At 37.3% G+C, this 23393-nt stretch overlaps 1 protein-coding gene across 8 annotated transcripts in view; it reads right to left on the reverse strand.

Annotated features, from left to right (window-relative positions):
* Window positions 1-23393, reverse strand: part of myo9aa (myosin IXAa) — a 191160-nt gene that overhangs the window by 70377 nt on the left and 97390 nt on the right. For 7 of the 8 annotated variants that reach the window (XM_030123417.1, XM_030123401.1, XM_030123383.1 and 4 more), the window contains 9 exons: window positions 19508-19602; window positions 19355-19417; window positions 16729-16828; window positions 12303-12356; window positions 9271-9368; window positions 8701-8827; window positions 7845-7934; window positions 1833-1949; window positions 1507-1641 (listed from right to left, as the gene is read on the reverse strand). In XM_030123417.1, the coding sequence (XP_029979277.1) occupies window positions 1507-1641; window positions 1833-1949; window positions 7845-7934; window positions 8701-8827; window positions 9271-9368; window positions 12303-12356; window positions 16729-16828; window positions 19355-19417; window positions 19508-19602 (879 nt within the window). The remainder of the gene's footprint in view (window positions 1-1506; window positions 1642-1832; window positions 1950-7844; window positions 7935-8700; window positions 8828-9270; window positions 9369-12302; window positions 12357-16728; window positions 16829-19354; window positions 19418-19507; window positions 19603-23393) is intronic. The other variant, XM_030123409.1, reaches the window with a different exon arrangement.

The raw sequence follows: 23393 nt of genomic DNA on the forward strand, positions 1-23393 counted from the left end.
AGCATTAGAGTCCACATTATGTTCTTGATTTGGAAACCCTGATCATCTGGTTTTAGTGTGAACTGTGATGTGGCTGGACAAAAACAGACACTTTTCCAATCAGTGACACCGACGCCCACATTCGTTGCTTGATTAGCTCTTACCAGTAACTACATATCCTTCTCCAATTTGTCAGATCCATGGAATGTGCCCCTTTCTGGAAGAAAACAAGGCACTACCCATGACGACCAGCTGCAAAATAACTTCTTGTTGTGCAGTTAATTTCTACTTTTTAATCATGATACTATTGACATTCACAGTGGGTGAGCCAGTATTCATGCAATTTGGAACCCTGCATGTTCAGAAGGACTGGAAATTTTTCAGACATATTAGTGTGTAAAATAATATTCCACTATTATCCCAAACAAGACAATATTCTGAAACTGATATGGGTTATAATAATCATCATATTCTGTTTGCATATTCTGGATTAGATCTTTTTCTAAATGGAGAATTTTCTGACTAAGACATGTGGGATGTATTAATATCGGTCCAGTTTTAGGGGAACTCTAGCACATTTGGAATATGGATCTCAGCTATAGAATCAGCTGACACAGAGACAAAGATGCTCAAAAGAAAGCCCACAATTATGTGACAAACATAAATATGATTATGAACAATATTCAAGAAGATAGCAATTCCGCATGGTCACATATAAACGGGAATATTAGGCAATATTCACTTCAAACAGCTTTTTAGGAATACTTTTTTTCTTAGTATAAAGCCCCTTTTCCAACCACATGAACTTTACCTGAAACTTTGAAAAAACCTCACAGTGTTTCCACAGAAATTACCTGGGGACAAAATATTCCCTCGACCTCAAACTTTCCCAGAAAAAAGTTCCTGATAGGAAAGTCAGACTTTTCACATTACCCAGAATTCTTGGAGGCGGGGCTGTGTGCTGAAGAACGCTGATTTGTAGAATACACTTGCAGCGCTCCACACTTATGTTCACCTACTACAGCTGGTGTGGAGCTGCAAACTTGTTTATTCCATTTCTACAAGATTCACTTTGTTTGTGTTTTGACCGTTTGGAAAATGGAGCAAAAGAAGAGAAGGTGCTAGAAGCTGACAGATGACAACATCCATTTGGCATTCCTACAACTGCCTTGTAATCATCTGTCCATTCAAATATGATAAAGAGAATGTTCAGCAAATACACTCAAAACAGCCTGGATCTCATCAAACATATTTGCCGAATACACCCAAAGGAATTCAGCAAGAGTTTGAGTTGGCGACTCAAAATGACGAGCCTCAGTGGAATAATTTTCCAGGAACTTTGAGGAGAGGTGGAAATGCAAAGCACACAGATTACCAGGAATTCTTCTACCCCGGTAAATCAGTTCCTGGTAATCAAAGTTCCTGGGAATCTGGAGGAATAGGGGCTTAAAAGTAAAAAACAGAAATAATGTGGACATAGGTGTTTTGGTTATAGTAAGAAAAACAAACATTTAAAAGACATCTTACTTGTTCAAGCTTAAAGATGTGCTGATTAAAGTAGTGTTGGAGACGTTCGTTGGCGAAGTTGATGCAGAACTGTTCAAAGCTGTTGTTCTCGTAGTCTTCAAAACCAAAAATGTCCAGCACTCCGATGGACAATATCTGAGAAACACATGAAATTAATGATCCAAATTAAATAATGTTAGGTCTTCGATATAAAATCTCAGATGATCGTCTAAATATTGAAATGTTTAACACAAACTCATTTCTTAACCTCACACCCACTATACCACTGAGTGAAATGGTCCAAGGTTCTGACCCAGTCTAACATGGAATGTGTTTTTTCTTTCTACCTTAGTGGTTTCCTCCAGGTCCCTGATGTTGAGTAGAGCGTGGTTGATCCTGAAGACAATCCAGTCGAACAGAGCACTGTACAGAGACTTGGCCATGGAGTCTCTGACCGTACCAGCCTGGAAAAAACATACCATCTCCTCATCAAACTGTTACTGGTTCAGTTAAAACATCTGTATCATACATACAAAGAAACATATTCATCAGTTAGCCATTATGACATTTTGACATTTTTCAAATTTCTGTAAAATTTAACTTGGATATAAAGTGAGTTTGCTATTTAATTTTCACTTTTTGTCCTTGTTTCTGGCGTTCTTAGGGGTGAAAAGTCTGTATCAATCATCAGCAAGAGTCAACAATCAAACGTGTCAGAGTGTACATTTGTGCCATAAACAACAAATTGAAAGAGATATATATATATATATATATATATATATATATATATATATACACACACACACACACACACACACACACACACACACACACGTACGATAACACTTTATATTAAGACACACATATTCATCATTAATTAGCTCAGTGTTTTTCAACCTCGGGGTCAGGACCCCACATGGGGTCACCTGGAATTCAAATGGGATCGCCTGAAATTTCTAGTGCTTGATTAAAAAAAAAAAAAAAAAAACCTTACTGATAAAAAAATATATGGTGAGTTGACAGAGACAATCCCAATCCATAAAAGACATGACAAACTCTGAAGCTGAAACTGCAGCACTGTGGTTCTGTGTATCTGTCAAATGTTCATTGTGGTCAGTTTCAGATGCTGCAGCTCTTTCATAATTCATAGTTTGAGTTATTATTTGTTCAGTATTAATTGCCAGCCTTGTAAATACAAGCTGGACTGACTGTACATATCCTGACCAAGGAAAATAAAATTCTCACTTTGTGCAGTAATCTACACATGGCTTTTCTGCCTCCGGCCATAATAATATATATATATTTTATATAGACTAAATATCATCTAAAATGATTTGCAAGATAGTGTAGCAAACTATTACCTGATCAAAAACAATTTAATTTTAGCAAAAAAAGAAGTCTCTGTTTTTAATGTCTGGGGTTGCCAAAAATTTGTTATGTTAAAATGGGGTCACGAGACAAAAAAGGTTAGGAACTACTGAATTAGCTGCTTACTAACATGTATATTCGTAGTGTACTAGCTATTTGTTAGTCATATGCTCACTTTTCTACATTGGAACCATCACTTTCTACTTTAAACTTTTCAGCTTTCACAGAAACATTAAAAATATTTGTCTTTATTTTTTTCAGTTGTATGTTAGTTCCATCTTTAGTTGTTAGTAAATTGGAACCAAATGTGTTCTGAGACTGCAGTGCACATATTGTTTGCAGATGCCATCTGACTTGTTCGTGGTTTTTATCTATACATATTTTTATATACACTTTTATACATTTGTTATTGTTGTTATTTCTGTATAGATATTTTTTTAATATATCCTTCCATGTTTATACTGTTTGTGGCTGTTGTTTCAGCTGGTTCTGAAATAAAGGACACATTTTTTTGTCATTTTCAGACATGTTTTTTTTCCCACGTTTTTACAATTTTTTTCTTCAATTCAAATAATCATTTAATCAAAAGGAAGAAAACAATTGATAGATTAATCGATTACAATATAATTGCTAGCTGCAGCTCTCCTTGATGATTTACAATGTTGTATTTCCTTTTTAATAGCTCTGGTTTGGTTGGTGATGGGGATCCACCAGATCTGTTTATCTGTGCTGGTCTGTCACCTTTGAATACTTAAAGCTGGTCATAAATCACCTTCCCATTTCACACTCTGAACGGAGAAAATGCATGACAGGATGTCCTCGAGGATAATTATCTAAACGCATCTGTTGTACTGATTTTCTCTCCTGAATCTTCTATCAGAAACACTTTCACTATCCTGCTTCCAGAGGGACATCCATAGTAGATTTTTTTTTTACTCATTTCTCAGCCCTTATATTCCATCATAGTTTTGTAGAGTCAGAAATCTCAGTCGTCTTCATAAACCTTATTTAAACCAGACATTGGTACTTCTGGTTTGGTTCAGTGCCTTTTGGATCCCTGCTCAAATTATTGAAGAAAAAAACATTCTAAATCCCACTTCCGCTGGAAAGATCTGACCTTGCAGCAGCAAAGGCGAGCTATCATCTCCATCTATAACCAAACAAGCTATAAAGTCTATAGGAAAACTTCTAATTTATTTGCTTCTAAATAATCAGGACCAGGATATTTTAAGCAAACTCAGACTAAATAAGCCTTTGATAAGTGACGACAGAGACAATACTGAACTCCATACAGTCCATACTGCAGTCTAATGACCCATAAGCTTTTCATTATTTAGAGGAAGTTCAACTTTAAAAACAGGGGAAGAGTCATATAACTCTTAACCAATTGAGAAACTCATTACAAAAACACAGACTTCTTTGAGGTTTTCAAGTGTATGATTTCAGTGAACAGGCAATGAGATTGTTGTGACTGGTACAACAATATTTACACTGAGACCACCCAGTGTGCAACCAAAACAATCACTGTTTGTTCATATGAAATGGCTCCTAAACATCATTTTGATGGGAAAGTCTAACATATCACCATTCTCTGCAATGGTTTGTGGTTAAATATTAAAATCACTGTAGGATTATAATAGGAAATTTGTACAGGAACCAAAAAAAAAAGAAAAATCAAACTATATACACAGGAAATGTTTTGATATTTGACATGATGCTTAAATGAAATATATTGCATGTTCAAAATGCCATTTGTCAGGCTGACAGGGATGTGTCACCTCTTCTTTGCATATGACATGATGTGTAGTTTGATGACCAAAAAACAATACTTCCTATCTGAAAAGTGTACTTTGTTGCAAAAACTAATTAAAAAAAAAAAAAAAAAAACTTGCTGCTTTCATGAAGAATGCTATATGGTAATGAAACCTAATAAATTATATACTTTTTTGGTCTATATTACACTTCACAAATGACATTCTGCAAGAAAAACCACAAGATATTTAAAATTTTCTCAAAAACGTGCATTTTTCAGATATGAGGTTTTGCTCTTCGGACATGGATTTGTTTTCAGAACAGGGGTCTCGATTGAAAACTGTAGACGGGCTTTAAATGTCTGTTTCTGTCTGAACAGATCAAGTCCCTTCATGTGTCTCTGCGATTGTGTGTTGGTGTGTTCATGTGTAGCAACGAATAAAAGACCTGCAAAGACTCGGAGCAGGAAGAGGCTGGTTCTGAACCTTTCAGCCTTGTAAACATGGCCAGGTCACAGCGGAGAACCCAGCCACAGTTATTGAGTTGGCACTGAGCCTTAAGTCGTGCTACTTAATATAATACTTACTAACTTACTGACATAAGGAAATGCTCAAGCATGCAAAAACTATGTGCTGTTATCTGCAGGTCCAACCCTGCATTCTAGATTGTATCTGTTCCACTGCACACTGCACTACGCAGGCTGAAAGTAAAACAATAGCACAGAACTTAAAAAAAAAAAAAAAAAAAGACCAATGGTACTGTATGTCAGTCCTGTGGCTTTGATGCAGGAGATCAATCTCCCAATAGAGGGTGGTACTTTCACTGGAGGATAACTCAACATATTAAATGAAATACATATATACATATATATATATATATATATATATATATATATATATATATATATATATATATATATATATATATATATATATATACACACACATGTATATATGTATGTATGTATGTATGTATATATATATATATATATACATATAGATAGATAGATAGATAGATAGATAGATAGATAGATAGATAGATAGATAGATAGATAGATAGATAGATAGATAGATAGATAGATAGATAGATAGATAGATAGATAGATAGATAGATAGATAGATAGATAGATAGATAGATAGATAGATAGATAGATAGATAGATAGATAGATATAGATATATATGACTTCTCATCAGCGCTCAATAGTAACTATATTGATATCTCTAACTGATTCCATGTTATATGGCATCAAAATATGGACCATTATAAGTAAAAAGGCAAATCTCATGGCCGGTGAGGTAAAAACTGTAGTAATACTATAAAGAGGTGGTCCCACACCTTCTCGCTGAGCCCCATAGGGCTTAATAATACTCAGTGGACAGGGATAACACATTTTTAACACTTTCAGTGCCATGGGCCGATTAAATCGGCTTTACGAACACAACCTGTAAAGTGCCACGGGCCGATCAGATCGGCTTTGGAGAACACGCCATATTTGTGTACAAACAAACCATCCACCCCCATTTCTTTCTCACATTTCGATGACGTTCTTTCTGTGTCCCCCTTTTGAGACCAAGCAGACGGGAATTTGAGGTCACGCGACCGAATAATATTTTTATGTCTTTTTAATGTTTCTTATTCACCGGTGTTTCATCAGAGGGAGCCCTCCATGCCGGGGGGCGGCTGTGGACTCCGGGGGCTGTGGCGCCTTCTCTCACTGGGGTCCGCTCCTTTCTGGTGGGTGGGGGTCCCAGTTGGCCCTCTCCCACTAGTTGGGATGCGGGGCTGTGTTGCTGGTGCCTGGTCGCCGGGGTCGGCGGCTGCATCCTGGTGCGGATGGCTCCCTGAGACAGCGCCTCCTAAATTGATGTTTTACTTTTACTTGTACATTTTTGTTCTGGTCTACCCGTGCTCAGTCAGTCTTCTTAAGTATGTGTGAGCTTGTGGGTTTGCATGTATATGTGGGTTTGCATGTATATGTGTGTGTGTGTGTGTGTGTGTGTGTGTGTGTGTGCGCGCGGGTGAGTGGGTGGGTGTGGGTGGGGGGCGGTACTGATTTTTAAACTGATATGTAAAGCACTTTGCGCTACAGTTTTTAATGTATGAAAAGTGCTATATAAATAAAGATTATTATTATTATTATTATTATTATTATTATTATGAATTATGCAAATTACGATCAATAATGAATCAGCTGCGTCCGGTGCGTTTTGAATCTAATTAGCAATCGGTCGGATGTTACCGAGCGGTTTCCTGCAGGATTCTTCAAATATTATAAAAACAACGCGAAATACTGAAAAACGGCCAAATTCTGTGGCACTTTAAAGGCTTATTAGCCCCTTAACTGTCTGGCACCGAAAGAGTTAAATCCTATTTGGATTATCCCATCATTTTTTACACATATAATTTCACAAATCAAGAAAGTCAGTTTGTTGTAAAAGTATCAGACATGAAAATATATAGAAAGACTATAATCCCTGAACATGTTAAGGTGATGTCACTGTAGCCATGTCTCTCCACAGTGTGATGACGTCTCTGCATCTTCAACATGACAAGACTTGTGGTGATTTTCAACTCTGTAAATACGTCTTTATCTTGTTTTCTACAAATGAGGTGAAATTCGCCACATTATGCTCTTGATTTTGGAAATCCTGCTTACCCGGTTTTAGTGTGGACTGTGATGTGGACAAACAAAGACAAAGAATACATGATACAGACGACCACAGCTTTTACCAGTCACTACATATCCTTCCCTGATTTGTCATATCAGTGACCTGTCCCCCTTTCTTAAAGTCTGATTATAGTTTTATATTGTTGTTGTTGTTGTTATCTCTATGTAGATCATTTTTATATATCCTTTTCCTTTTATACTTTTTGTGGTTGTTGTTTCAGCTGGCTCTGGAATAAAGGACAAGTTGCTTGTCGTTTTCAGATCAAATCAAAGAAAATAATTACAAAAATAATCAATCGGTGCAGCTATACTGGTGACCATGCTCACCTCTTTCATATAGTCTACAATGTGAATGCATCTTGAAATTCTAACACAATTTACAAAATTTCCCACATGAAACCACCACAAACCTATAAAAAAAACCCTCACTGCTCACTCTTACCCTGTGGATAGTTGAAACCTGCATTCCAATTTCTACATTTAATCACAACTGACTTTATTTCTGTGCTTTTTTGTGAATTTCCATGTCACCTTCTGTATGTTAGTGTTTTGTGCTGTTGGAAAACTCACCTCAGCCAGTTTGTAGGGAACAATTAGCTTCTCACCCACAGTAACAGTCTTCCGTGTTGTCAGAGCTTCAAACAGCATCTCCTCTTTGACCTGATCATGACAGTGAGAAAAATACCAAAACTGTCACTTAACTGTGTGATCTCTATACTAAGGACAGTAAGTATTAGACACCCACGTCTATTGATTAACCACTAAAGGCTCAAACAGTGAAACTAAACTTATTAAGTAATGTAAACCCAACCCTCCCATCTGACAAAGTCAATACTAAACTTAATTTACTTCACTGATATTTGGATTTGCATCATTACACGCAGGGATCAAAATTCAGGTGAAAACTACATCCTAACTACTCCTGATAGTTTTTTATTGCTTACTTTTTAACTTTGTCATTTCCGTTTGTCTAAGCTGCTTCTTACCATTGAAATAGGTGGACATTTTTTATGAACATCAGAGAAATCCTCAGAATCATTTGTAGTATATATTCATTACAATAGCTGGTGCTGAAATCAAATTAATGTAATACAAATGTAGCATTTGTAAAACAAAAACAAGGAATGTGAAGCTGAATAGGGAAAAGTCCTGAATCCTGGGAGAGTTGTTGCAATTATTTTTCAATCAAATCAAATTTGTGCCATTTCATTTCATCTTAATACACAGGTGATTATAAATATTTCAATTTATGTAAAACAACATACATGTGATTTTCATTCAGTTCTTTTCTAAGTTCTCACATACCATCCACAGAATTTTATATTTGTGCAAAATAAAACCTGAAAATAAATCAACCTCTAATTAAAACTGAATGAGGCACCAAAAAAGATTGTTAATTCTAAAAAGAGATATTATTTTACGGAACCTCCAGCAGCTCTGAGACGACCGGCAGCACTTCTGGGTTACAGATGTCGATGGAGTCATCCCTGTAGGTTTTCCTCTTATAGCGGATGTTTCCGAGGTGAAGGATGGCTGAGAGCAGGGAGAAGATCCTACACAAGATCGATAGACAGATTGATGATACATAGATAGATGTACTTTATTGATCCCAAACTGGGAAATGACAATGCAGCAGCAGCAGCAGCATGGCACAGTAAAAAAAAAAATTAAAAAGTAGAACTCAAGCGCAAACACACTATACATAATGAATTAGAAGTATAAACACAGACCTGGATAAAAAAACCTGGAATATTAAACTGTAAGGCGCAAAAATGAAGTGTAATGTTCAGTATGATGGTGTAAAATAACATTTAAGTGCAGAAAAGAGCAAGAAGGGACCATGTAACGTTTACCATTCTGCACAAACTGACGTGGACTGTAATTAAGTACTTTCTTCTACATACAAATTTTCCATTTAGGACTATGTGTCCTTTATATTTGTAGACTATTTGCTTCTTATCTTATCAACCATGAGCTGTAGTCATGATTCACTCACTGTTTGCGTGTTGCAGGGAGGAAGCCCACCATCTCCATGGCCAGCTGAAGCCTCTCAAAGTCATGCTTCAGGTCTTCTCCTTCGACTGTGAAGCAGTCCTGCAAAAAAGAAACAGTGCTATCATGCTTTTATGATGCATCAGGCTGGAAGTCAAAGAGCTTAATGATAAGACAATATGATGTTTATAAGGACTCATTAAAGACTGATGACATTTGCAGAGAATACTTTGATGTTTCAAGTAGGGCTGCAATGACTAGTCAAGTAGTTGAAAAAATAGGACCAAGGGTTGATTCTGGCTGACGGCTTTGGAGAAGACGTTTCTTGAAAAACTGTTTACGGACAATGGACAGACAACTGATACCAATAGTCCATCGGACCTTGGACTAAAAATGACAAAATTACAAATTTAGTTGCCGACAGGTTGTTAGTGACATCATGCACTTTTGTTTAAGGAAAAATGTCTATTTTATTACTGATTGCCACTCTTTGAGTATTTAGTTGTTTCACAAACTACTTTGTCACTGTAATTGTTATGCATAAAATACACTTTGTTTAGCAGACAAAAAGGTTGCTGTTGCAATATTTGTTGAATATTGAATTGAATATTTGTAATAGTTGTGAACTAAATGTTCTTGTCGAAGCAAAAAAAATGTTGCACTATCGCTGCACTAAATGTAAATAAGTGCTGGGGTTTTTTTGCAGTTCATAATCTGACTAGTCAACTATTGAAATAGCCATCAGTTGCAGCCCTAGTATAAAAAGTGTCAAGCAAAGGTTCTTAAAATAGTGCTTTAGTTTACTTTGCAGGTGAAACAAAATACAGCAGAGTGGCCTGAGGCAGGCAAAATGAATGACTCATACTTTAAAGGCTATCATTATGAAGCTTGGGGTCAAACAAAACAGCAACACTCAGGCCTGATGTGCACAGTGTCTGGTCAACAACAACAACATGTGAAGGTTCTGCTCGTGCAGTGGATAATCTAGCCTGGGTTCATTTCAAACCGATCCACATTAATTTGGCAAAGCTGGCAAAAGAAGTGGTTTATGGGATGTGAATGACTGAGGATGAGCGACACAGGAGGACATGTTCTTCTGATGAATGATCACTCAGCTAGACTAAAGCACTTTAAAATTTCTTTAGCAACAAAATGCAAATGTGAAGGAGTGAATTTCTGGATAAATCTGGATAGTTTTACTGTTTATGATGAGAAGAAGAGCTTTTCTCAGATGAGGAAATGAGTACTTTGATGTAACTACGTAACTGCACAGTCTTTCTACTGCCACTGTAATGTGAGATCTGCTCTGTGCTTTATGGGTCCGTTCCACTACGGCTGCCATAATTATCACATACCGAGGCTTCAGAAGACAAACATGAGGCTCTCACTTACGCCAACGTGCCTCCATTCTGCCTCAGCCTGTGCTTTCACAATCCTCACACTGACCTGGTAGTGACTGTGGTGTGACAGTTTACAAAGCAGCAAAAACAGGCCTGTTCTGATCAGACATTCCTTAATGGGGAAAACATGTATCACTGTGGTGAAAATGTGTGAGAATTACAGATGTTTTACCCGACTTAAATTTACAAAAAGGCTACCACACAAATCTATAAGACTGTCCCTTCATTATTGTGTAATAGGTTTTAATTTCATGGTTTGGTTCTTTAACCTGACTGAACAACAGCCATGTGACTTTGAAGGAACCTTTTGAAGGATCTCTATAAGCTGGTTTGGACCAAACAAAAAAGTATACGTATGGTCAGAATGTGGCGAAATGGGCTACATTACCCCTGAAAGACCCGAACAGCAACCATCAACCAAAATCATCTACTGATCTAAAATGTTTAATACCTGTTGATCCACTAATAAATACTTGTATGTAACTGGTAAAAAAAATGCAGTTTATCATCTTTTCAGAGTCATCAGATATGACCCATTTGGATGTTCAGAGGCTCTGTAGTGAACGTGGAAACGCTGTCATCTTCTACAACATTGATTCACCAGTAAAACCCATGGAGTTTGATAAATGACAGTGGATGGACACGCTTGGTTTTACCATCAGCTATTGCCATATTTTGTTGAAAAAAGTTACTTTTTTCAGGTTTTTTTCTGTTTTGATGTAATTACCTTTGAATTAAAAAAAAAGAAGATTGTCTTTTGTCTATTATATGACTGCATCCTTTTCTGCACTTCAACTCAATTATTTACATGAACTGATAGCATTAATGGATCATCAGGTATTAAACATTTTAGATCAGTAGAAGCTTTTGGTTGGCAGTGGATGTTTAGGTCTTTAAGGGATAAGACACTGTAAATAGATTTACATGTACACTTTATATTCTATTATAGTTTATTCTTTACATCACTTATTTATTCTTATTCTATTTTTACAGTTTGTTTTTTTAATGCATGGCATTTAACAAGGTGACAGAGAAACACTATCTCAATTATTTGTAATGTACTGTGCAGCTTGTGAATTGATTTAAAAAAAAACAAAAACTTTGAATCTTGGATCTTACGTTGATAAAACTAGATGTCCCAATCCATCATAAACCATAAATCACTGTAACATTGTCAACATTAATTCTTCAAATGCAATACCTACAATTTTTTGTATTATACTGATAACTGACTGTAACTGAAAGTCAATTCAGTCAAGTAAACCCACTTTTTTGCATAAATTGAGCATGGAGATCTCAGATAACACCAGAACACATAATGTGACTGAACACATGGGTTGAAAAGCCATACGGGTTACAGCAGCCAGGCAGCTACAGTAGCCAGGATATGACTAGACATACCTACATAACTCAGAGAAGCAGCACAGCAATGAGAAGCAAAAACAAACAGAGCTAAAATAAACACCACCCGAATCAAAACGAGAACAACATCCAGAAAGCAACTAGATGAGCAGGGGTGGGGGTGCTAGTGGGAAGGGAAAGTGTGGCTTGAGAAGCTCAGGTGACTAAATCTACTGGTTGAGTGTTTATTTTCCCCCCAGTTTGTACAGAAACGCAAACAAACACTGATACTGACCGGTTCACTCTCACAGTAACTGTCCCAGTGCGGTCGATGGGGTTTCTTTGTCATCTGGAAATGTTAAGGCAGAGTTTACAGGGGGGGCGAGGTTAGTGGTAGACAGCAGCATTCCAATGACAACACATACAGTAAACCTATACATGAACGACACACAACACCCACACTTACAACAGAGACAGGACGTGCTGTTAAGACACAACAGACAACTGGGTTTTATAACTCATACACACAGGGAGACAGATACAACACACAATCATACACAAATGCACATATGATCACACAGACAGGGATGAAACAGGATGATTTCAGACACATGCACATGATTCAGAATCAATGACTGACCATTCTCTAAAGCAAGTCTTCAGGATTAATTTATGGGCACTTTCCCTTAAGATATCAAAAATATGAAATCCATGACCAGGAGGAACATTTACTTAATTTACTTAATAGGCAGTGCTTATGAGAATGAAATGTTTGCAAAGATCAAGCATCTTAAAATAAAACCTTACTGACAATAGCTAGATGATGTTTACACAAACTCCTGGCTCTGACTGAATCCCACTCAAAAAAATTGAAACTTCTACACTCAGACTAGTGGAGATAATTTGGTGATAATAAGATTTGAGTACTAACAGTGGTCTGTAATGTCTGCTATACAGGCTTTAGCCTTTAGGAGTCTGAGTGTATTTTGGTCATTTTTGATTATGACTTTATATTTTTCATTAGAAAACTGTTTATCTTGCTTTGTTTGGTAAAATTTCTTTCGACACACCTGTGTGACTTTTCAGTTATTTTTTTCATTTGACATGCTGTATTGACACACTTAACCTAAAATCACACAAAAAACATGAAATCTCAGAGGGAAAAAGTAAACTCTTTACTGTTTTTCATTAAAAACACATTGAACAAACCATTTTTTAAAATAATTTTTTACTTAGAATGAACATAAAATTTGAAATCTTAAATAAAATGATTACAAATTTAGCAAATAAAGTTATATACAAATATTCATATGAAAATGTAGGAAATGCCTCAAGCATTTTTTAGGAAAACTATATACAACTGTTTACAAAACAATCAGGTGTCACAAATGTCACACATCTGATTGGTCGATATAGTTCACTTTTCCACCAAAAGCAGTGACATGGTTTTTCTTTTCATACAAGCACTTTCCTTCTATTTTACCACCAAATGTGATGACAATATTGCAAAAAATTATGTTTTTATTGTCTATCATAAGTCTGGTTTTACTTGGCCTTTCAATACAGTTGACTTCACAATATTACATTGACATCTGCATTTTCAACACAAGTTAAAATGAGACTCAGCGAGGCTCCGTCTGCTGATATGTCATCTTAAATCGGTTTGCGATTTGGACATGAGGGTGTGTTATGGTATGACCACCCGCTGATTCAGACTTTTTGAGATTTCTCCTGACAGACAGCTCAAGTGGTTATGGTTACAAAGTTACACTAACAAGACTATCATAGGATTTTGTTACACAAACATTCATTTGATTTTAGAGTAGAAAGTTTGTTATAAGGTCTGGTTGAAAGGCGTATATTACCAATCAGCCACTATCAGCATCAACTTCTGCTGATAAAGTTTGTAAAACTTTAAGCCAATAAACCACCTGTCTATAGTGAATTTAAATCATCTAACTACTGCATGATTCACTGTAAGAAATGGATTTCATCATTTACAAAAAGATCAATCGTAACACATTTGCTTCAAAAGAGGGAATTCCAGTAAAAACGTAATGTTTGCATTTGACAGTGGTCAGTTAAATGCACATCTGTGGTTAAGGGGTTAAAATCAAAATACCAAACAAAATGGATGCTTTGTCAACACAGAGGGAAGTCACAAGGTGCAAATGGTTATGAAAGAATTCCATATCTGCACTGTTTTCAAGGCTTGTAAAACAAGTCATCTAGATGAGGAGGAGAAGAGGGGTTGTGAAATCCATGCAAGAGCTCCGGCTGGTGCAAAAGTGTTAATGTTTATGCAAACTTCATATAAGAGAGAGAGAGAGAAAAGGAATGAGAAGGAGAGATATGAAGGGAAGGGGAGAGTCGAACCAGGGTTCAAGAATGTGTGTATGTATTAATATATTTATGTGTGTTTGTGCTTCAAGAGGAATGGGAGGAATTCACCGATCATTTCTGTGTAGGCGTGAGGATTTTAGGAGGGGGCCAGTCGCTTGTCACGACCGTCAAAGCTTGGAGGAAGAGATGCCACATGTTTTACAACAATATCCACATTCCATATGCATTGTGGGTTCATTCTATGATTGTAGAAAACCTGTTTTTGTTTGTAGTTTTTTATTGTGTGTACTAGCGATGTAACGATTAGAGATTTTGGTGCTACGATTATTGTCAGAGAAATAATCTTGGTTTCATGATTACTACAGTTATTTTCCGCAAATTCATTTCACAACAGTGCTTATTAGGGCTGTCAGTTTTTATTCGAACATTCGTTCAAGCATGAGGTGAAAAGTTCGAATTCGAACTGTAATTACCTGTTCAAATGTCACCTGTAGTCTCTACAGGCGCATCAGACCATTTTATGCAGTTTGCCTTGTGATCAAACAGAGTGTGTTTACTACATCAATTCATAAGTTAACCCTCCCGAAGCTTGTACAACAGTCTGTACTGCTGAAGAAGAATGGCCTTACTCTACAAAAGCTATGCAGCCAGGTTGTTGTGAATGGGTTGTGCAATCATAGCTGGATTTTATGGTCGCGTGGACGTCATGTGTCACTACCTACACCATCACTTGGGACAGCTCCGCGTTGGCCCCCACAGCCTTGATGTGCAACTCTTCCAGACTGTAACTACACAGCACAGCAATGCAGAAACACCACCTCCTGATTGGCCAATTTATGATCATGTGACACCAGGACTATATAGCAACAAATGTGAGGTTCTGCTGTGTATTTGTTTTTGTTCATTACTTATTTTTTTCACTTTTATTCTTGTCTGCAACTTTTTGCTCCTGAAAAACCTGTGGGGTTATGCACATCAATAAACCCATGCAATTTAACAAAACTGTGCCTTTATTTGATTAGTATAATCAATAATTATTCGATTTTGGTGTTCCACGTCAGTTAACCTATTTTTGTTCAGTGGTTGTATGGCCCATCTCCTGCGTTGCCTCCTTCTCCGTCACTAATACTTTTAAAAGAACAATGATACCTTTGTTGACTTCTACAAGCTCCCGAAGGCACTGCTCCATGTCAGCTGCTATTGTTCTAAAACAGGAAATGCCTGCCAGAAGATATTGAAACCATGGAAACAACTCCGCCCAGTGGAGTTTCATCCTTATAACCAGCCAATACCAGCACAACTGCCACCTTCCGATTTGGAGGGGAAGCTACAACACTTTCTCAAAACAAAGCTGGTACAGTACGCCCGAGTGCGAGAGCACATTACGCTATCATCAGATACAGCATACCTACGTGAAGCAGAGCTGCACACGACCATAAATCCAGCTTGAAGCTGCAGAGATGACGGTAGTGAACGTAAACTCTATGGAAACGAAACTGAGCTTGCATTGAAAATATATTTAAAGTCAAGCCAATTCAGAAATACGTCCACCCCGCACATTGAACCTGTGCTGGGCGAAATTCGCTGTGCACTTTGTGGTGTCTGAACATAATGTTAACTCTTCAATGACAACATGCATCCGTACTGGGCTCATTTGCTAGCTTACCACCCACCTGAGGCTGAAAAGACTCAGGTGGGTGGTAAGTTACTTTTGTTCCATGTGGGAAGCACATTTGTCTTTGGTTCCATTCTTAATCTACTGTACTTTATGAGATGGTTTTTGGCAGCCTTGACAATTAACCGTGATGTTTAAAATCGCGATTAATCACACCATGACTTCGTTACAACCCTAGTGTGCGCAACAGGCAACAGAGACAATGTGCTGTGTGCTTGCATAATGTTTGTGTGCAGGTGAATTTAGACAAAACTGTATGTACAAACCCACATGCATGCAGTTGAACCCACAAAACTAAACTGGATACATAGTTGGAGTACACAAAGTGGAAACGTGCCGCTGCTCTAAAACAGGTGAAGCCTTTGGACTGTGAGTGGACAGACTATATATGGAGGAGGTGTGGAAAGCCACCAACAGTGGAATGTGTTTCCTTTGTGTCCCGATTTCTCTCTTTCCTGTTTGCTGAGGTAAATGTACTGAGCTTCCTGGGTTTTTAGGAGTGGCACATGACACCAGTAGAGACACAAACACACAGAGAACACATATATTAAGTCTGAAAAACACATCACACCTGTGAACACAAATACCTTAACAGCATGCAAGTAAACAGTACCAGACAAAAAAAATAAATAAATAAAATAAACAGAGAACATTACCTGATGTACCATTTGTTAAAAACAGAATGTAATGGTAAAGGTCCCACCTGAGAGAGGTAATGGTACTCTTCAGGCTTCTTGAGGTGGAAGGCTGTCCTCTCCTCTTCACTTGTTCCTGCCAGCAGGTAGTAAAATACATGGTAGTTCCTAGAAATACAGTAAAAACAACAAAGCAGTTACCCAAACAGGAACTCATAAGATATATAAGCTGCAGTCTTAACCCAGTGAAAACTGTTGTGTGGCCACAATAACTTCCCTTGTAATCCATCAACTAACACTAATCATGTCCTTATTACTGTTGATGTTGAGCAAAACCTATGTCAACTGATAAAGAGGGAATGAAAATACCACGCAAGTGACTTATTCCTTGTACTGTATTTCAGTCTGTAAAACCCAGGGTAAAGCAACAATGAGGTGAAAGTCTGGTGGTTTTTTGACAATCTTAGTCCAAAATAGCAGAGGTGTGAAGTTCCATGTCTTATCGATTTATGTTTTTTGACTGTAATGACTGAGTAGCGACAGAGATTTAAGGAAAAGGATCAAACTGTTTTGAGTAGAAAAGTAGCTCTTCTGCAATGGAACAGTATATTGAGATTCAGTTCTTGCTAATACGATTTAAGTTCTTTAATCAATCCCCGTACTGTGACAGGCTCAGGTGATTTACTGAGCTTTCCATGTTGATATATACGCATGCGTCTACATCAGTAGTGTCCAATTCATTTTAGTTCAGGGGCCACATATAGACCAATATGATCTCGACAAGGCCGTACTAGCAAAATAAAATCATAATAAAACTACAGATAGGATGTTGCTGTTGTTGTCCTTATATATTTTTCATACATTTTACTTTTATACTTTTTGTGGTTGTGGTTTCAGCTGGTTTTCAAATGAAGGACAAGTGTTTGCCTATTCAAGTAGTTGTTTAATTGAATCGAATCAAAGAAAATAACTGACAGATTAATCAATTACAAAAATAATGGATTGCTACAGATATATGAAAAACACATCATATGTTATTTTACAGGTTGAATTATTCCTTTCTTAGGTAATCACTGAACTAGGACCATTAATGTCTTTAAAACATTTTCTGGCGAGTTCTCCAACACTTGTGAAAAAAAAACACAGTGAAAAAAAAAAAAAGCAAAAATACATTGTCTAATAACAGCTCTTTCACTTTATAATGCATGTGTGTTTGGGTTTGTGCATGAACTCTTCCTCTGTAGGTCAAAAGTGAGCAGCAGCTGTGCAACTAAGGACCTCTTGGAATAAACACATACACACATACAACCTTTTATGGGTCTGGAGTCAGCAATCCATCTCAATATGAGGTGAACGCATGGGCCCCACTGTGAGCCCCCCCATGGTGAGGTTAACCCCCGCCACACTGTCCAGCCAACAGAGTACATTAGTGTCAGCCCCACTTAAAGAGCAACGCATGACTCACCCAACAGGCTTTCTGAGTTAAAGTCCGTCAGCCTCAGAGCTTTTTGCCAGCATTTAAACTGTGTTTACTTGATACTTTGCCACTTCTGCTAAGTTAGTGAAAAGGTTTTAAGTGCAATTCACATTCCAAGATTTACATGATGCCCAGGATGCTGCCAAGAACTTAACTGACTGAACTAAATTTGTTGACATCCTAAGGTCTTCAAACATCATTTATATTGAAATCATCTCCTATTAAAACATCTTCACTGCTCATAAACGAAGGATGCACTTTTAAAATGACTTTCAAACCAGTCAGAGACAGATTTTAGCTGCCACAATACACACATTGTTATATTGTAGGTGATTTTGTAAACGTAAGAACTTAAGATTGGTGACAGTTTCTAGGCAGACTAATTAAGGTGATGGAGTTCTCCAACCCAGTGGTATTAATGCTGCCTTCACCTGCTTTTGGGAAGATGATCCTTTCGCTTTTTTTTCTAAAATTACAAGTGTGTTGTGTTCAAGTGCTTTTGTTTTTTCTTTTTGTAGTGAACTTAAAAATGTCTGACACACATGTCTGGTGACATGCTAGTTAGGTAAAACACTTTTAGACATGTTAATTCACCTGATACTGTATTTATTTATTGTGTATGCTATAAATGTACAAAATCACCAGCTAACATCAGCAGAATATTAATAAAAGCATTGCTTATCATTTGCTATGAATCCCTCATTGTTCTCTGCCATGTTGAAAAGTTCAAAGGTTATTGTCATCTCGGCAGCTCATGGATACAAATTTTTTCCCAGTTCTCCAGTGGAAAATACAACATGAGGGGACATGCATGTCCAATTTTCAAATTCATAAGTAGAATTTACCATAATTCCCATAGCACATGTAGGCAGGATACGTTTTTCTGTGGCCTGCAAGCCATGTGCAGCAATTTGTTAGGAGAGAAAATTGGATGTTAAGCCAGCAAGGTATGTTTATTAGTTATATGTATATGTATGTAAATATGTTCAACTGGATGAATACTAATCTTATGCTATTGTTGTTCTGTATGTTTGACCGTGAATTGGTGGATTTGTAGACCAATGAAATGAATTCATCTGTGGAAAATACTACAGTGTCATTAATGGGAGGAAGTGAAATGGACCTTCAGGAGGGGCAGTGCAATTTCTAGTATGTGACTTTGTATTGAACAAAATGATCAGCTTTATTTTTAGTTTTATATAAAGATTTAAACTCACCGTTCATTGTGCTCCTGATAGACTAGCCGTGACTTCTCCAGGAGGTATTTCTCCACATAAGCTCTACAAAAAAAAAAAATTAATAAAAATGTCATTTAACTTCAAAACATAAAATGATTTGAGCAGTGAACAGGGCTTGTGTTGGCTGCTTACCCTCTCACCATGCCGCTCTCCTGGTAGTTCACCTGGATGAACTTGCCAAAGCGACTCGAGTTGTTATTGTGGGCTGTCTTTGCATTCCCAAATGCCTGAAAAAGAAATATCTGGTAAGCCAAGGTCCAGAGTAAACACATGAACAGACAGCACATTTATTATACACAGGTTTCTACCAGAGGTTGGAAGTCAAGTCCTGAATCCACGTAGGTGTGGGTCATTTGTTTGTGGGTCAGACACACACACAGACTCTAGACTTAGGCCAAACATTGTCTTGAAATAATGTCAGTGTAGATGGCAGGCAGCAACATTTTCCTCTTACATAGTTTCAAACAGCGTCAGTCCGAGACAGATTAATAACATGGTTTTGGGATCCATTTGAGACAGAGTCAGACAAATTGCCAGAGTGAGGATGAAGGAGCTGTGGGCCAGCGGTCCTGATGGAAAAAAGCTCCTCAGTGAGTAATGGGATCCATGTGGCCATGTGGAACATGTGTAGTGGTTGTGCTTTAATAAGACGGTCCAGTATTTCCCCTTGCGGCTCTGTTTATGTTGTATGGGTGCCTGGAGGGGAAGTAGTTTTTTGCCCTATATAAACCCCGCAGTTATTTGTAGCTTTGCCACAAGTAAACAAATTCCTCAGCGAATCACTTAGAGCTGCAATGAGCCCTGCGTCTGTGGAATGGAAAACACCCCTTCCCTGACCCCACCCTGCACCATCGCCACTGCTGCTGCCGTCTTCAGAACACGTCAGCGTGCAGGGAGGAGGCTAATGGCACGGCTAATGTGCACTGGCAAATTTCTGTGAACTGTGTGCAATGCTGTGTGGCTTCTAAATAACCATGAGCAGACGTTTGCCTCTGAAGCTTCCTGCAGCTAGGGTTACAATTGTTTTGAGCATGACATCATTCTCCTGATTTAGTCTCACACACACAAAAAAACAAAGCAGAAAATTCTCAAATTAAGAACCCAACTGTATCTATCTCTCCTGTCTGAGTTCAACACAATCAGTGATACACAAGTAACAGCCAAAACATCATACACAAAATCAAAATCATATTCTGAAAAGGGGCCTTTCTTCATTACTCTGAGGTGAAGCTGCAGCTATTGGTATTTTTGTAATCAATTAATCTATTGATTATTTTCTTCAATTCGATTCAATTAAACAGTTTATGGAAGAGGCATAAAAAATAGTAAAAATGTGAAAAAGACATGTCTGAAAATTACAAATAACTTGTCCTTTAATCAAGAACCAGCTGAAACAACCACAAAAAGTATAAAAGTAAAAGAGCGTATAAAAAATATCTACATATAGATAAAACAACAACATAAACAACAGCATAAAAGTAGCCTATATATAAAATATCTATACATATAAACAACAAACAAGTCAAATGACATCTACAAACAATATGTGCACTGCAGTCTTCAACACATTTGTATCCAACTTAGTAACAATTTGGAACTAACATGTAACTGAAAAAAAAAGATTACAAATATTTGTAAGGTTTGTGTGAAAGATTGAAAGCTTAAAGGAGTAAGTGATGGTTTCAATGTAGAAAAGCGAGCATACAGACATTTTCTGCATTTTTGTCCTCATCTCTTCTGAACTACGCTCCATGTTGTTTGTGTTGATTCTGGTGTCATGTGTGTCACAATAAGCATCCGTGTGAAACACAACAGTGAAACCAATGTTTAGCGGGAGTGAAATTAAGAAAATTAAGCTTCAGTTCAGGAAAATGGTAACCAAATACTTTTTTAAGCAATTCAAGTTGATTGATTGTTTCAGCTCTAAAAGGTGGTACATCCTATCTCATTTATATAACAAAAAAAGATTACTACATAGGTTTATTGGATAATAATTGCAGCTTTTCATGTGGTACAGGAATAAAAACATCTGATCTCGACTAAATCAGGCATGCTAATTCCAAATCAGAACCAATGTGATGTTAACATGTCAAAAAAGACAAATGTTCCAGTCTTGCACCAAGGCCTTTTATTGTGTTCTCACAATCTAAAGATCATTTATACTACACTTGGTAAAAATATACTTGTAGATATGAAAATCAAGCACAATGAAGAATACACATCAGTATCAGAATTCTTGATAAATGTTTCACACATACTCTTGTTCTTGTGGTTGTGACAGTTTCCCTCTTTAGAAACCAACACTAATTCTTTTATAATGTCCTCAAGTAGTTGATCAAAATATAGGGCTCTATGGTCGACAGGCAAATGTTCAACCACTTGTAAAAACTAAATCCCTGGCTGTTAATTCTAGAGAGCTGATCTTTGAGGGGAAAACAGGATCACCAATGAGTTCTCTGATATGGGCTCCAATGAAAATTACAGCTTTCATCACTTTTGACTGTACCTAATGTTTTCTTTCAGGTGCTGAAAGCATCTGAATTCTGATCACTTAGAATTTGTAGAACTGAAATGCTAGTGTGATACACTCCAAATGGCTGTGCATTAGTCTGTCAGTCTGCACACTTTTAGTTTCAACAAACTCTACAGAATCACAAATTATACTCATAAGCCTTGCAACATTAACTACCCAAGGTGCAACACATGTTTCTATTGTGACTAGAACAGTTTGGACAGTGCTGTTATTTATTTCATGATCCCCAGGTGACACTGGCAAATTCCAAAGTAAATTTAATAAACTTGGATATTTTGGCAGATTTTGGAGAAGTCAATGTCCTGAAAATGTCATTAAATCCAAACGTGGATACTACAGGAGTGGCTGATCTGCCCCTGAAGGAGCCTGGATCACAGCAGTGAACTCGCCCTTCATTTATGACTCACCAGGCTCAACAAATCATTAAAATGGGCAGACGGGGTGGAAAAACATATTCTGCTGTCTGAACAAAGAAAGAGCAAATAAGGTCAGACTGAGGAAGAAGTGACACTGATGTTAGTTCACTGTGGGAAAAACTTTAAAATGTGATGTCTGATGTGTTTCACGTTCCCACAGAACCCAATTTCTCCATCTGCTTCTGAACCGGCTAACCTGGCTGCTTCAGGAACTGCAGGTCAGATGAGGACAGACGGCCATCACTCCGCATCCCCGAGCAGTGTGAGCTTCCTGAACGGACAGCCAATAAAAACCAAACAGCAGAGCGCTCAGAACAACAACCTGCTGGCAGCTGGGGGCTCAGACACTGGAGGTTTTGGAGTTTTCAGCTAACTGGCCTTATATTCCACATTTTGTGTTGACAGGGCAGCAAGCAGGGATGTGAAGCAACTAAAATACGAGTTCATTTATGTCCAGGCAAAGCATACACGTCCATCTGGTTCATGTAAGGAAGATGCATAGTTAAAGACATTTTTACAGCCAACAGTTTGTATTCTTTCTAAACACTGTGAGATATTAGCAGCAATAAAAAACGAATCTCACAACAGAGGAGGAGAAATGTCAAAACTGACCTTTCATTGTGCAAGAATGTGCAAGAAAACTTTCATTAGCAGAATGTTAAACTATTTACATTGGAGCTAAAGAGGTTAGAATGAATCACAGAGAGAGACAGCTATCTTTAAGTTTATGTCAAAACTAAGAAAATATCACCATAACAATTTCCAAGATTCATCCTGACACATAACTGTAACATCTGTCAGACCAGCCTCAACCAATAGAGGCTGATAAATGATAGCAAGAGTGTGACATGTGATTGATTAGCCAATATTATCCCCAAAAATGCTGACAATGTAAATGGATAATGCTCGTTTAAAATTAATCTTTCACTTCATCAAATACTGGATGAAACTGAAAATCTACAACAAAGGTATGAATACTGAAATGAATAGATCTGTAAAAATGAAAATTACCAGAACAAATTTAGGTGACAAATACTTTATCTTTTGAGTTAATATTTTCCAGTGCATC

The sequence above is a fragment of the Sphaeramia orbicularis genome, chromosome 3 (assembly GCF_902148855.1).
Source record: "Sphaeramia orbicularis chromosome 3, fSphaOr1.1, whole genome shotgun sequence".
Taxonomy (NCBI): domain Eukaryota; kingdom Metazoa; phylum Chordata; class Actinopteri; order Kurtiformes; family Apogonidae; genus Sphaeramia; species Sphaeramia orbicularis.